The 16,178-nt window shown below is 38.0% G+C and overlaps 1 protein-coding gene across 2 annotated transcripts in view; it reads left to right on the plus strand.

The window, feature by feature from the left end:
- LRRC49 (leucine rich repeat containing 49) overlaps window positions 1–16,178 on the plus strand; it is a 145,357-nt gene that overhangs the window by 50,930 nt on the left and 78,249 nt on the right. For both annotated transcript variants that reach the window (XM_047767200.1, XM_047767201.1), the window contains one exon: window positions 2,328–2,389. In XM_047767200.1, coding sequence (XP_047623156.1) covers window positions 2,328–2,389 — 62 coding nt within the window. The remainder of the gene's footprint in view (window positions 1–2,327; window positions 2,390–16,178) is intronic.

The following is a 16,178-nucleotide window of genomic DNA, read 5'->3' on the forward strand; positions in this document are numbered from 1 at the left end:
AAGGCTATCTACTAAAATTATTTGGGGATATATGTAATTGAATTCTAGTTTTTCAACTTGTGAAGATTTTTTGTATAGCTCTATCAGGTAATGATTGTTAATAATTTGAAAATTTGATAAAGAACTTTTGGTAAAGTTTTGTCTTTTAAATGAAGATAGATACAAAATACTGTAATCAAACAGACTTTAAAAACAAAGTTTGTTTTTTTCACAAATTATACCTTGATATAATTTGAGTTTATATTTTAATTGTAAAATTTATGTCTCGAAAGGTACCTGTGTCTGTAATCTTTGAAGGTAGTAGGCTGAGGCTGAAGAGACAAATGTACTTTTTTAAGGTGCCTTAATTTGAAGGAGATTCAGGCTATTGCTTCTCAGTTTCTCTCAGTTAAATGTCAGCAAACAGTGCTTGTGCCCAGAAATATCTCAGACTGATTCCAGGAAGAATTTAGGAGAAGAGATTTCTCAAGAGTACACAGAGGGCTTTCAATTTTCTGCAACTCCAAACTTCTAGAGACCAGATAGGAAGAAAGCTACCATTTCCTTTGGAAATTAGGGCCCTGGAACAAAAAGAGCCCTATGACCAGTCTATCACCCATCCCCTCCCCTACTCCATTCTCATTTATGGAAATATCAAAGAGAGGTAGCTGGTGGAGATGATTCAAGATGTTTGCCAACATGGAAAGCCTATCACCCACTGAGAAGAATTTGGCTGCCTTCCTGTTTTCTAAAGACTTATTCCCTGACCATGGTTGCAAAGTGCTAAAACTCACTAACTCATATTTGTGGGATAGGCTTTTCTGGGCTGGGCCTGAGAATGGTAATGCCAGATGAATGGTATACTGAGGCCGTGTTTTGATCATTGGTAGCTGTATTCACTTACCCAGATTAGGTAAGAGAGAAGGTTGAAGAATGGTATACAAGGGAGGCTGTGTAGGAGAATGTCTTAAACCAGATTCATTTCTCCTATGTCCTCTCAAAAACCAGTGAGGCATGGATCTGCACAATTCTATCACTTTAATATTTTCTATGTATAACAAGCTTTTAAAAATAAATAAATGAACAGTTTTTGGAAAAGCTGTGCTTACCTGTACTTTTAATGCATTGCCTAAAAATTTTATTGGGTCTTGGGAATCGTAGTTTTAAAAGGGAGGAAGTAAAGGAGGGAGGAAAAAAGATGATGACTTATGGAAACAGTAAAACATGTTTTGATTGAGTTTAAATATTAGTCACGATATGTAAAATGTATATACATTTGGAGATGAGATTAGCGTCATTCAACCTCATTTAACTAGGAATTATTATAAATAATTTTGCCCTTAAAAATGAAAAACATTTAATATGAGGAGTATCAGTGTGTGTAGTACTTTAAAGACCAGAGCATTGGAAGTCAGGATAACTGGAATCTTGTACCCTCTTGGTTCTGTATGCATGTGGGACAGTGTGTATCCTGGGTCACATTCCCACTCTGCCCCTGTGACAACCTCAACTGTTTACTTTTTAAAACTCAGGTGATAAATGAGGTTGTAGACTTAGCATTTATTAAGCATCCTCTTAAGATTCTGGTACTCCAGAATATGTCATAGTTTTCACTTAATGAAATTAGGTAACTCTGTGATTTTTAAAATTATTTGGACCAGAACACTTCAGTGTTTGCTAAGGGTAATTCTGTTTATACAGCACTGTTTTGCTCTGGGGTGCTGTACCTCAACAGAACAGCATAGATGTCCAATTTTAAGAATCTCTGTTTCTTGCTTAGATCGGAAATTACCCTTATGGTGCCCTTCATTGACAGTCGTGATCTACTTTCAGTGTTATAGGGGATGTCAGTATTGGTTCATTTGTAACTGAGTGGTATATTTCCGTGGGTTTGAGAATAGTGAGGTAAAGAGCTTTGACGTTCAGTATTGTTTGGAAAGCTGATGGCATAAATTTAAAATGTAAAGCATTTGAATAGTTTTCTTTTTAAAATGATTTTTAACAAATGTTTGATCATACTGTATTTGTGCTACAGTTGAAATGCTGAAGTAGCATTTTGGCTTCTTTCCCAAAAGCATGCTTGAAGAGGCTAGCAGCAGCATCTCCCTCTGTTCTCTTCAGTGCTTTTTACCTTGCAAGTGGTGCAGCTTGTTCTGCGGATGTACTGAAACACTCCCATTTAATCTGCAGTGGAGAAGAATGGAGCTCAATGTCCAGTAGAAATCAATGGTTTAGCAAGGTTGCAGTAAACAGAAATGACTATATATTTCAACAGCTGAGCAAGAAGACATTTTATAATATATATTTTTCTTTCAGCTGATAAATTTTTGCTTTCTGTTTCCTTTTAGAGAGATGTGGATAATTTGCCCTGCCTCCAACGTCTGTTTCTCAGCTTCAACAATATATCTACGTAAGTGGAAACTCCCAACTAGTCATTTATTAATAACTTGATTTTGTGGTTTCTAGTGCTTTATATTAAGATTGTAAATACCTAGGAGAATTTTCATGACATACAGGGTTTTAAATTGGAAAAGGATAATGCTGTCTGTGACAAAGTTCTTTGTGGAAAAACAAAGCTTTGGTATGTATTAGTACCTCTAAGGCTAAAATGATGAACTTAGTATAGTATACGCTTTTTATAATTATACTTTAGAGTTACTCCTTTGTAAAACATGTATGTGGAAATTTTAAAATGTATTTTGCTGTCCTTTGTTTGACACTTACTTCATCAGTCAGTTGAATTAGAATTTTAAATTGCCATCTACGATCTGTATAGCTACTAAGCAATTTTGATATAACAGGCTATATTTGTCACTAAGGCACTTGCTAATTATTCCATAACTTCTTATGCGGTATCCCTGTTTAGAGAACTAATGCAGCTAAGAGACTGTATATTAGAATATGTCAGTGTATAAATTTTGTTTTCCAAAAATTTGAAATATATCTTTGTTTCTTTTGTGATGATGTCTCACTCATTGTCAATGTGGAAAGCTTCAGAACTGGAGCTGAAATGTGCAGTCAGACTTTTCAATGCAGAAAGAGTAGCGGTCCTTCCCTAATTCTCTCCTTCTCCTTCCCCCTTGCCTCTCAGTTCTTTGGTTTCACTCTAAGACCGTTCTTTGAACCCACTTTTATAGCAGGGCAAGAACTAAGTATAAAAGAGTTCAGAGCACATCTCTTCCTGAGTTCTGGGTCTGTGCTTCTGATTAAAAACCAGCTGTGCTTTTGCACATTTTCTGTCCACATCTTTTTCTTAGGTTAACCCTACAACCCTATATCTCTAAAAGGTTGAGATTAAAGTGAAGTAAGTCAGAAAGAGAAAGACAAATGCCATATGATATAATTTATATCTGGAGTCTAATATATGGCACAAATGAGCCTATCTACAGAAAAAAACGAACTCATGGACATGGAGAACAGACTTGTGGTTGCCAAGGGGAAGGTGGAAAGAAGTGGGATGGACTGGAAGTTTGGGATTGGTAGATGCAAACTCTTGCATTTGGTGTGAATAAGCAATGAGATCCTTCTGTATAGCACAGGGAACTATATCTAATCACTTGTGTTGGAACATGATGGAGGATAATGCGAGAAAAAGAATGTGCATATATATGTTATAACTGGGTCACTTTGCTGTATAGCAGAAATTGACAGAACATTGTAAATCAACTGTAATTAAAAAAATTTTTTAATTCCAATGGTGAATTCTGCAGATAGCATTATTTTTTTTAAATTATCCTTAGTCTTTCTCTCCTTTCTGTGGAAAAAATGTTGACGTTTTCTGAAAGACTGTTAGTATTATTTTCAGTTTATGTTGAATGCTGTTCCAGCTGCCTTTCCATCTTGTTGGTGAGGTAAGATTTATTTTAAATGGCAATTGAAGGGACACTCAGTTTTCTTTAGGGAATGTCTACCTAAATGCCATTAACAACTGCTTTGAGAAGGTAGTTTCTCATTCTCACAGTATGTTGTTTTTCATGTCTCACAATATTAGCTGTTTAAGGTGATGCAAACCCTTCATTTCCCCAGCCCATGGTGGAACTTATTAATTTTGCTTCTTGTCTTATTTATAGGAGTAGCCTAAACAGAGATGTAAATTTGGGTGTACAGGGATTGTGACGTTCCCAGTTTCCCAGAATACTTGAAATCTGTAGGGAGTTGCTCTTAATTATTTGGAAATTTAATATTTAGGGAATTTTCCTCCCAATCAGAAAAGGAGTTTCACATACACAGCAAAATAAAGATATAATTAACAGGATTAATATTTATAACTTTCTTTCAAAAGTATGATTTCTTAGGAAATTGAGATAGAAGGATGTGAACAATTCTTACTGATCACTTTCTCTGTGTTTCTACATAGGCTTAGCCCATTACCCTTCTCTAGTGCTTCCAGATGGTCTGCTTTTGAGGTCAAGTACATTTTTGCTCTGTTCCTATTTAGTGCATGTGGTCCAGGAGATGGTATAGAGAACATATTGGATCTGGGGGGAAAATTGGAGTGTGCAAGCCTTGAAAACATTACTGTGAACTTTACTCAAGACACAAATAACTCAGCTGGGATACCAGATTATCTGTAATGATAACTATGGTATTCTTTCATGTCCCAAGTGTCCTGCTATAGTCCTGGAGTTGCTCAGTTTTATTGTTCAGTGGCTCAGGAGTAACAAAGAAGAAGAGTAGAAACATCAGTATGAAAGTGAAAGCACCTTTCTCTGGGTAACTCTCATAGCATCCAGCAAATGAAAATATCCAACTGCATATCCATTATGGGGCAATAAAAATGTATTGACTGTTATATTGTAGGGCTTCCTAGATTTTGACCATGTTGTTGGATTCTTAGAGGTCTATTTGCATAAACTATTACCTGGTAGAAATTCAGAAATTTCCAAAATGTGATGGCTACCTACTGAATTCGGGGAGCTCCAGCTTAGGATAAATAGGTACCTATATTTAACGGTGGGTTGACCTGTAGCCTTGGTGGACAGAACCATTTTTATATACTTTCCTGCAGATATTAGATCAGTGCATTTAGTTTAACTTGCAGGCATGCAGGATATATTTAGAGAATGAATGACATATATGCACATCTATGTATCTGAATAGAACCAGTGCCTCTGGTTAAAATATTCCTCAGAGTGTGAGGAAGACAGAGACATGAATAAATGATTGTAATATGGTGAATTAATCTTAGTTGTTGTAATATGCAAGGATACTAGGAAAATGTAAGTCAGTTTGGGGAAGGAAGGTAAAGGAACCCTTTCCAGAGGCAGATGACCCCTGGGCTGAGCTCTAAGTGGAGTGGACCTTAGTAAAGTGAAGGATACTTGGACATTCCAGACAAGGGCACCACCTGGGCAAAGGTGATGCAGAGGCTCAGAGTGGACTCACTAGGTCCACCTTCTGGGGACCTGCAGTGAGATCCTTGCCCTCCTCCTCCCCTACTCCTGAACTAGCCCCAGGCCTTCCTCCAGCCCATGGAATGCTAGAAGGACCTGCCAAATATATTTTATAATGATCATCCTGAGAGAAATATTCTATGCTTAATCAAGAGAATCATTTATATCTAATTCATTCTTCAGACATGCTCATTCCATTGTTCAGCTCTTCTGAGGTGCTGTTGTCTGCTTGATTCGTTTTTCCTGGCTCTCACGATCTTACCTTCTAAGTGTCTGCAATTCTTTTCTTTTTTTTTGATATTTTTATATATATATTTTTTAATTTTATTTTCCCACTGTACAGCAAGGGGATCAAGTTATCCTTACATGTATACATTACATTTTTTTCCCCACCCTTTGTTCTGTTGCATTATGAGTATCTAGATATAGTTCTCAATGCTACTCAGCAGGATCTCCTTGTAAATCTATCCTAAGTTGTGTTTGATAACCCAAAGGTCCTGATCCCTCCCACTCCCTCCCTCTCCCATCAGGCAGCCACAAGTCTCTTCTCCAAGTCCATGATTTTCTTTTCTGTAGAGATGTTCATTTGTGCTGGATATTAGATTCCAGTTCTAAGTGATATCATATGGTATTTGTCTTTGTCTTTCTGACTCATTTCACTCAGTATGAGATTCTCTAGTTCCATCCATGTTGCTGCAAATGGCATTATGTCATTCTTTTTTATAGCTGAGTAGTATTCCATTGTGTATATATACCACATCTTCCGAATCCAATCCTCTGTCGATGGACATTTGGGTTGTTTCCATGTCCTGGCTATTGTGACTAGGGCTGCAATGAACATGCGGGTGCACGTGTCTCTTTTAAGTAGAGTTTTGTCCAGATAGATGCCCAAGAGTGGGATTGCGGGTTCATATGGAAGTTCTATGTATGGATTTCTAAGATATCTCCAAACTGTTCTCCATAGTGGCTGTACCAGTTTACATTCCCACCAGCAGTGCAGGAGGGTTCCCCTTTCTCTACAGCCCCTCCAGCACTTGTTATTTGTGGATTTATTAATGAGGGCCATTCTGACTGGTGTGAGGTGGTATCTCATGGTAGTTTTGATTTGCATTTCTCTTATGATCAGCAATGTTGAGCATTTTTTCATGTGTTAGCTGGCCATCTGTATATCTTCCTTGGAGAAATGTCTATTCAGGTCTTTTGCCCATTTTTCCATTGCTTGATTGGCTTTTTTGCTGTTGGGTTGTATAAGTTGTTTATATATTCTAGAGATTAAGCCCTTGTTGGTTGCATCATTTGAAACTATTTTCTCCCATTCTGTAAGTTGTCTTTTTGTTTTCTTTTGGGTTTCCTTTGCTGTGCAAAAGCTTTTCCGTTTGATGAGGTCCCATGGGTTTATTTTTGCTCTAATTTCTATTGCTTTGGGAGACTGAGCTGAGAAAATATTCATGAGGTTGATGTCAGAGAGTGTTTTGCCTATGTTGTCTTCCAGGAGTTTGATGGTGTCTTTTCTTATATTTAAGTCTTTCAGCCATTTGGGGTTTATTTTTGTGCATGGTGTGAGGGTATGTTCTAGTTTCATTGCTTTGCATGCATCTGTCCAGGTTATCCAGCAATGCTTGCTGAATAGACTTTCTTTTTCCCATTTTATGTTCTTGCCTCCTTTGTCAAAGATTAATTGACCATCGGCTTCAGGGTTTGTTTCCAGGTTCTCTTTTCTGTTCCATTGGTCTGTCTGTCTCTTTTGGTACCAGTACCACACTGTTTTGATGACTGTGGCTTTGTAGTATTTCTTGAAGTCTGGGAGAGTTATGCCTCCTGCTTGGTTTTTGTTTCTCAGGATTGCTTTGGCGATTCTGGGTCTTTTGTGGTTCCATAGAAATGTTTGGATTGTTTGTTCTAGTTCTGTGAAAAATGTCATGGGTAATTTGATGGGTATGCAATTATTTTCTAATGGCTTATTCTTGTTTTATGAATGAGATAAAGTTTTCTTTGTTTTTTAGAATTTACTTTTCCCCCTTGTTACCCGTATTTGTTCTTTAAACAAAACAAAATCCCTTCTTTCCTTCCCTCATTCTTTCCTTTCATGATTTGTGGTTGGCAGTTCATATTTATAAATGAGAATCTGGATGAATTTGTTTCCTCAACACGAGTTAGAAAACCACTGTGAACACAAATTATAAGATCTCTGTCTGCAGAGGATGGAGGAGGAATTATATCTACCCAGTTGGACATTCTTGTATGATGTGCACAAGAAACTTGCTTTCTGGGAAGGGCAGCTCTCTTTACATTCTGGCCCAATGTGCTTACCCAAAGCACAGCCCTTCTTCTCTCAGCATTTTCAACCTGGGGACAATTCAGGAGTCAGCTGCTTTGAGAGTGAGAGGGTGGCAAATTGTTACCAAACCCTCCAGTAATTACTGGACAAATGACCCACATCTGCTGGCAGCACTTTCTAGCTATGATCCTAGGGAATATTCTGAGGTTCTGCCTGCAACACTTACTTAACAATGATCCTGTTCGTTTTAGGCTCTTTAGCAATTTGGGGTTTTACTGATTCCATCTGCTTTATATCTTCTAGAAATTCCTTAGTGTTCTGGTCTGCTGATGGAACTCTTCCTGGTTTTCTAGTATTGCTATGGATGTTTTCATACTTTTATGTTCAGCCATTTCAAAGAGATTTTGAGAGGGTAGAAAGAGGTAAGAGCATATTTTCAGGCAGCCATTCTCATAATTGACCTTAACTTTGACTTACCCAAATAGGCTACAAATAAAAATATTCTTGGTAGCTTTAGAAATACATAGTCCTTGTTTCACTGCTGGGTAACCTGCTCCAGTAGATTTGGAGTGGGGCTAGGGATCTGTGTTTTTTTAAGGCTTCTCAGAGAATTCTGATGTGCAGCTCAGTGCTAGATGTGGGAACCATTGCGTTCTGGCACCCCCAAATGAGGATATTTGTTAATTTTGAAGTTACTATTTCATGTAAAATTTCCCTTCACAAAAAGCTTTTAGACAAACATATTTGTCAGGGATAAATATGTGCTGCCCTCAGGAGGTATTTTATGATCTGTAGCCCAAACCCACGGTGTTTCATCTCTTTTCCACTGAGACATTTGCAGAGCTCTGCTCTTTGTTACAAGGTTAAGTTATAATTGGTTCTTTTTTTTGTCTCTCTTTTCTTTCATTCTCCAAAGTAAAAAGTTTTTACAAGCTATTTTTTTAACAAACGAACAAAAAATATGCATTTATAATTCTAGTGCCTTCATTGCCTAAAAGAGATTGTTACTATTACTTCCAGAACTGAGAGAAATCCAGTATCATTGGGGAAGGAGTCAAATACTAGTCAAGGTCAAGGATCAGCCTAGGATTCTTAGTCTCATGTACTTTTTCTTTGTAATTGTGGTAAAGTACTCATCAAAGTACCATCTTAACCATTTTAAAGTATACAGCACAGAGGGTTTAAATGTATCCACATCCTTGTGCAGCCAGTCTTCAGGTGTGTAGGACTTTTCATCTGGCAAAACCGAAACTTTATATCCATTAAACAACTATTCACCATTCCTCTGTCCCCAAGCTCCTGGCAACCACCATTCTACTTTCTGTTTCTATGAATTTGACTACTCTAGTTACCTCATAAGTGGAACCATGCAATATTTGTCTTTTTTGTGACTGGCTCATTTCACTTAGCATAATGTCCTCAGAGTTCATACATGTTGTAGCATGCGTAAAAATTTCATTCCTTGGAGTTCCCGTCGTGGCTCAGCGGAAATGAATCTGACTAGAAACCATGACGTTGCAGGTTCCATCCCTGGCCTCACTCAGTGGGTTAAGGATCTGGCATTGCCGTGAGCTGTGGTATAGGTCACAGACGTGGCTCGGATTTGGCATTGCTGTGGCTGTGGCATAGGCCAGCAGCTGTAGTTCCTATTGGACCCCTATCCTGGGAACGTCCATATGCTGTGGGTGCAGCCCTAAAAAGCAAAAAAAAAAAAAAAAAAAAATTTCATTCCTTCTAAAAGATGCAGAGTCATGTATTATTCTTGAGGTGGTATGGAACTAACTAGAAGAGAGAACTTTCAGAATGAACCATGCTTACCTCTTCATCCTAATTGTCTTTTCATAGTGCCCTAGAACTTGCCCTGGTCCACTGAACTTCCTTAAACATAATGTGCTTCCCCTTGCACACTCAGTCTTTGTGTCTACTGTGGCTTTTGGCAATAACATTTTTCTGTCCTCTCTCTGAATAACACCTGAGCATACTTTATATCTCAGGTTAAATGACACTGAGGGTTCTTAAACTTTAATATGCCTAAGAATCATCTGGAGAGCCTGACAAAATGCAGGGCTCTGGGGTCCATCTTCCATGGATTCTCTTCAGTTTTAGATGGGGCTCAGGAATTTGTATCTTCATTAGGTCATGAAGCTAACTTAAAAATACCACTAGTTTATGATTCTCAGACTTTGAATCAAAACCACACAAGGATCCTAAAATCAATTAATGGCTCAAGACTGGAGAAATAAAAACAGAATAGAAAATATTAGTTTGTCACACATTATAAGGGTGAACACTGTCTCAAGAAAATTTTCCAGCGTGTGTGTGTCTATGCATGCATTTGTATGTGTGAGTATTATTTTACCACAGATATTTGTGAACTGGGTTACAGTGTAAATACATTTCTCATTATGGATTGGGTTTAAAAAGTTGGAAAAATACTGTGGACTCTTGCTACATGCTTTCATAGCTTCCTATATTTCTACTGTTATTGCAGTGTTTATAGTTTATATACCTTCATTTTATTCATTTATTTAAAAATTTGTATTCCTTTTGACCTTGCCCATGGCTTGTGGAAGTCCCCAAGCTAGAGACTGAACCTGCACCACAGTAGCGATCTGAGCTGCTGCAGTGACAATGCTGGATTTTTAATCCACTGCACCAGAAGAGAACTCCTGTACCTTCATTTAAAATTATTCTCTTTGGGAGAGTTCCCCTTCTGGCACAGTGGAAATGAATCCGACTAGGAACCATGAGGTTGCGTGTTCAGTCCCTGGCCTCGGATCCCGCGTTGCTGTGGCTATGGCCTAGGCCGGCAGCAACAGCTCCTATTAGACCCCTAGCCTGGGAACCTCCATATGCCGTGGGTGCAGCCCTATAAAGACCAAAAAAAAAAAAAAAATTATTCTCTCTTTGGAGTTCCCATGGTGGTGCAGAGGAAACAAATCAAACTAGGAACCATGAGGTTGCCGGTTTGATCACTGGCCTCGCTCAGTGGGTTGAGGACCTGGCGCTGTGGTGAGCAGACCCAGCTCGGATTTGGCATTGCTGTGGCTCTGGAGTAGGCCAGCAGCAACAGCTCCAATTAGACCCCTAGCCTGGGAACCTCTATATGCTGCAGGAGTGGCCCTAAAAAGACCAAAAAAAAAAAAAAAAAAAGGAAAGGAAAGAAAGAAAGAAAAAATTAGTCTCTGCTTGATTGTAAACTTGACAAAGGTAGAGGAATGTGTCTTTTGCTCACTACAGTTTTTCCAGCATCTAATATACCTATATGTTCTTAATTGAAAAAGTTTGAGAATTCGATCCCTCAAATAGAAAGATTTTTCTATGTGGTCTTGTTTTGGAGGGTCCTCTTTCTTGTCATTACTAAGTCATTTGTACTGTTTAATGTCTGGAATGTGAAATTTAAAGGCTTAAGCAATAAAAATTCTTTTGGTAGTAGTTTCTGACTTCCACGTTAATATACTGATTTGTTAGTAAGGATCTTGCCAAGAAATTTCAGTCATAAGAAAAATCTGTAACTAAACCTTCCTGTTAGATGTTGGTGTATCAAGGGTAGGGTTTTGGGTGTGGTCTGTTCCAGGGTACACACAATATGGAACTGCAGTATCTACAGCAGTAGGGCAATGATATGGTCATTTATACTTCAAAAACAAATAGAAAAACCTCTTGGAAAAGAGATCAGATTTGTGGTTAGCAGAGGGCAGGAAGTGGAAGAAGGGGGAATTGGATGAAGGTAGTCAAAGGTACAAACTTCCAGTTATCAGATAAATAAGTACTAAGAATGTAATGTACAACTTGATAAGTATAATTAACACTGCTCTATGTTATATATGAAAGTTGTCAAGAGGGTAAATCCTAGGTGTTCTTATCATAAGGAAAAATATACATTTCTCTTTCTTTAATTTTGTATCCATGAGGTAAATGGGTATTCACTGAACTCATTGTGGAAACCATTTCATGAGGTATACAAGTCAAATCGTTATGATGTGTACCTTATACAGTGTTGTATGCCAATTATATCTCAATAAAACTGGAAGAAAAAATATGTAGGATTTAGATACACATATAAATCTTTACCAGAATTTAAATTGCACATTTAACCACAATTTGATGCCACAAAATTATCAGTCTATCACAATTCATTACTGCTGCTCACATAGTAAAATTGTAAGATTTTAAACTGTAAAGTTTAAGCTGTCGATGAACAAGTGTTAGAAATCAACTATTTTCTTTTCTTTCTTTTTTTTTTTGGCTTTTTGGCTTTTTAGGGCTGCACCCATAGCATATGGAGGTTCCCAGGCTAGGGGTCTAATCGGAGCTGTTGCTGCCGGCCTACGCCAGAGCCACAGCAGTGCCAGATACAAGCCACATCTGTGACCTACACCACAGCTCACGGCAATGCCGGATCCTTAACCCACTGAGTGAGGCCAGAGATCGAACCTTTAACCTCATGGTTCCTAGTCAGATTCGTTTCCACTGCGCCATGGTGGGAACTCTGAAATCAGCTTTTCTATGCCTTGTGCATCTTTATAGTATTTTGTAAAGTTATAAAATCTAAAAATGTTTTGCTTTAAGCTAGCATTTTAAAGTGTGTAGAATGTATTTGATTATATCTTCTAATTTACTAAGTTGGATCTGCTACCAAGAGAAAATTATTGGAGTGACACAAGTAAAGGTTAAAGGCTTCAGTCAGACATGTTGTCAGGGAGCACCTGAGAACCAGGTGATTCTGACTGCTGCAGGGTCAGAGCTTTTATAGGACATTGGCAAGTTGAGTATGTGACCTTGTGGTTTACCATACGCAGCAGTTTTCAACTTTAACCACCTCTGGAAGTTGTAGGTTATTCTTGTTTTCATGTCTCTTGCTTGAGGACTCAATAATCATCAGAATGAACTTTCTAAGGACAGTTTTTGCAAGCCTTGTGGTTTATTGACCAGTCAAATGTCATAAAGTGGGGTGGTAGTCAAAAGGAAAGAAAGGAGAGAAAAGGTACAAGGAAGTGGGGAAACTGGGGATCCTTTATCATGTTTGTTTTATTCCTTTTGTTTTACCTTTGAAGGAGAGAAAGGCAGGAAAAATCTATTGGGTGGCAGTTACTTTTTATTGTTATTACCAGCCTATTTTATTGTCTTCTCTCCTTCTAACAGCATCTATAGTCATATAAAACATTAATTCAGTAAGTACAATAATTCATATAAATGCTGTCACGGATTTTATTTATAACAACCTGAAGGAACTTCATAGGAAGTTTTCCAGGTACTCTTCTTGTAAGCATAAAGTTTCATTTTCATTAGTGAAAGGATAATGTTATTCATGTGTGTATGTGTGAGTTTTTCTAAAAGGAAGATTTTTGAACTAAATTTAAACTAAGACCCTGTGAGCAGGCTGTTTGCACACCTAGTCTCATACTGGGTTCACACATACATAGTCGAGAGTCTGATAACTATTCATGGCAGTAAATTAACATTTTAAGGTATTGATGTGTCAAAAGTCCTTTTTTGAGACTTTGCTTCAGGTGGTTTCTAAATTATCCGATGCAGAGATAAGATAGCCCTCTTATTTATAAATATATATAACATTTATTATAAGTAATATAAATATGTAATATATATAATATATATGATATATAATAGCTGTTTTAAAGTCCTTATTTACTCATTCCGACATTCCAACATCCGTATCATCTCTGGGACTGTTTATAGTGACTTGTTTTTCCTGTTTTTATATGTTATATATATAGTGTTCTCTTGCTTTCTCACTTATCTGGCATTTTTTATTGCATTCTGGGCATGGTGAATGTCATGTTATTGAAATCTGGGTTTTTGTTTTCTTAATTTAAAGATTGTTGAGTTTTGCTCTGTCAGGTAGTTAACCTACTGGAGAATCAGGTTGATTCTGTTGAGGCTTATTTTTAGGCATTTTTAGGGCAGGTCTAAAGTAATCTTACTGTAAACATAGAGTAATAAAAGCTTTATATCTATATTGATTTTAGCCTGACAGCTAACATGATTTCTGCATCAGATGCAGGCTGATCATTTACCTACAGAATATCTTTGCATTAGTTCCTATGCTCCATTTTTCCCCACAGGGTTATGTGATGAGGGCCAATGACACCCACATGTACATGGTGGGTGGTTTCTAGCGCATGAGGGAAACCCCAAATCATAATTTTGGAGCTTTTATAGGAGCTGCTGCACAGCTTCACCTCCTCCCCTCTGGAGAAAGAAGGAGAGACAGAGACAGAGAGAGATGTGGAAGGCTCCTTGTCACATACCCTTTGGAGTGTAAACCGATGGTTCTGGGAGATAAAATTCTCTGTCACTCTAGAGGTTTCTACTTCTACAGTCCCCATTAACCCAGGTGCCAATTTGCTCAGAAAGCCCTGCCCATGTATAAATATGAACATCTTAACATTGTTTCCTGATATGGACCAGCCCAACACCTAAGGCATAGCCAGTCTGGGGCCTCGACTATATTACCTGGGTGTTCACTGTGGTCTCATCACTATGTCTGTTTGGAGCTCCAATGTCTCCCAGTTGTGTGTGGCTTATAGGTGCTCTCTTCATCTCACAGGCTCTCAATAGTTATATTTTCGTGGGCTTCCTAGAACCACTCTGTATTGGTACATCTGAATATTCTAGGTCAAATAAAAGATTTCTGTGCAGATTCTTGGAGTTTCTTCTCTCCATAATTCCTCAGCAGACCCAAACTCTGATCTCTGTTTTACCCACTAGGACATCTGTTCTCTGTCTCTCTCTCTCTCTCTTTTTTTTTTTTAATGGCTGCACTCACCAGACATATGGAGTTCCCAGGCCAGGGATCAGATCTGAGCCACAGCAGCTGCAGCAATGCTGAATCCTGAACCCACTGTGCTAGGCCAGGAATTGAACCTGCATCCCAGCACTCCAGAGATACTGCCTATCCTGCTGCGCCAGTGGGAACTCCTGCAGTCAGTTTCTTATGCCACTGCACCACAGCAGGAACTCCACTTCTGTCCTCTTTTTGATTCCACTTCTTTGTCCTATGATCTGGAAGGTGCCTCCAGGCAGAAGGCAAGATGAAAGTGGGCTTTCATGTGTTTCTCTTCTTCAAGGATCACAGCTCTATTCTGTCTGTTGTTCAACACTTGCTTCAAACATTTTGTCCAGTTTTATAGTTGTTTACATTGGGAAATTGGGTCTGATACCATCATAGCCAAAGTTGTATGTTCCTTCTACCATATTTTCAAATTACCGTGTTATATATCATCTTTGCCCTCTACCTGTCTGGTAATTAAAAGATATGAATTCTCTTTAAATTAGCAATACTGTATTCTTGTTTCTAAGAATCAGTGATTTAATTTAATCATGAATTGGTAGATTTGCAGTTTTAGTCAAAAGCCTTCCTAATAGTTAAAATAAACGATTTAGGAATGAGCTAAAAATCTACTGTAAAAATCCACTCCAGTATCATATTATTCATCCAGAAATCTCTATGCTCTGTCTTTATTACTTTATCTCCCTATAGAAATTCCCTCAAAAACTATGATTTATCATATGTAATATTTATTGAAGAGATCGAGGAAAGAACTAAGTTAAACCGGAAAATTCTGGCTAGTAAAAAATAATGCAATTCAGCAAAGATTTTGTTATGGGTTAAAGTGAAAAGGGAGCACTTTGAGTGTTTGATTAAATGTGCTTTTTCATATGCACGTACAATAAATATGTCTATATACAGTTATCCTTGAGTCCATGTCTGAGATTGCAGGATCATGTCAAGAGAAAAATAGTTTTTACTATTTGTCATGTGGAACTACATGTTATCTAAAAGCTGTTAGATGTGTTAAATTATTTAAGAATACATTTATAAGAATTGTATATTTCTACAGAAGCTGCTGACTTTTGACTTTTAATGGATGATTGGCATACCCTTTCTCTTCTGCTCTAAATTTTGAATCAGTTGAAAGATACAGGAATCAGACAAATGGAGTACAAAACAGCAGGATGCAGTTTAGATATGCACCTACAATTAGGCTTCCTAATATATCTCTCCTGGATTGGATTTTCAACTACTGGCAGAGGAATTGGAAAATAGAGCGCTCCCTCTCTGAGAGAAGTGGTGCTAAAGACAGCACTCCCATCCTGAAGCCTGGGTTGCCTGAAAGAAAAATAAGAGAACCTAGGCTTATTATATATGCACTTCTCCTTTTGAGAGTTTACCTCATAGGAAGTGTGTGTGTGTGTGTGTGTGTGTGTGGGAGAGAGAGAGAGAAAATAGATTATCATCTGGGGTAAATTAGTTGCTTTCTCCATATTAGTTTTCAGTATTAAATATGAAATTTTATTTTTCTTTTTTTTTTGTCTGTTTAGGGTCACACTCGTGGCATATGGAGTTTCCCAGGCTAGGAGTTGAATCGGAGCTGTAGCCACTGGCCTATGCCACAGCCACAGCAATGCCAGATACAAGCTGCATCTGCAAACTACACCACAGCTCATGGCAATGCCGGATCCTTAACCCACTGAGTGAGGCCAGTGATCAAACTTGTTCTTCA

This window comes from Phacochoerus africanus, chromosome 2 (assembly GCF_016906955.1).
Source record: "Phacochoerus africanus isolate WHEZ1 chromosome 2, ROS_Pafr_v1, whole genome shotgun sequence".
Classification (NCBI taxonomy): domain Eukaryota; kingdom Metazoa; phylum Chordata; class Mammalia; order Artiodactyla; family Suidae; genus Phacochoerus; species Phacochoerus africanus.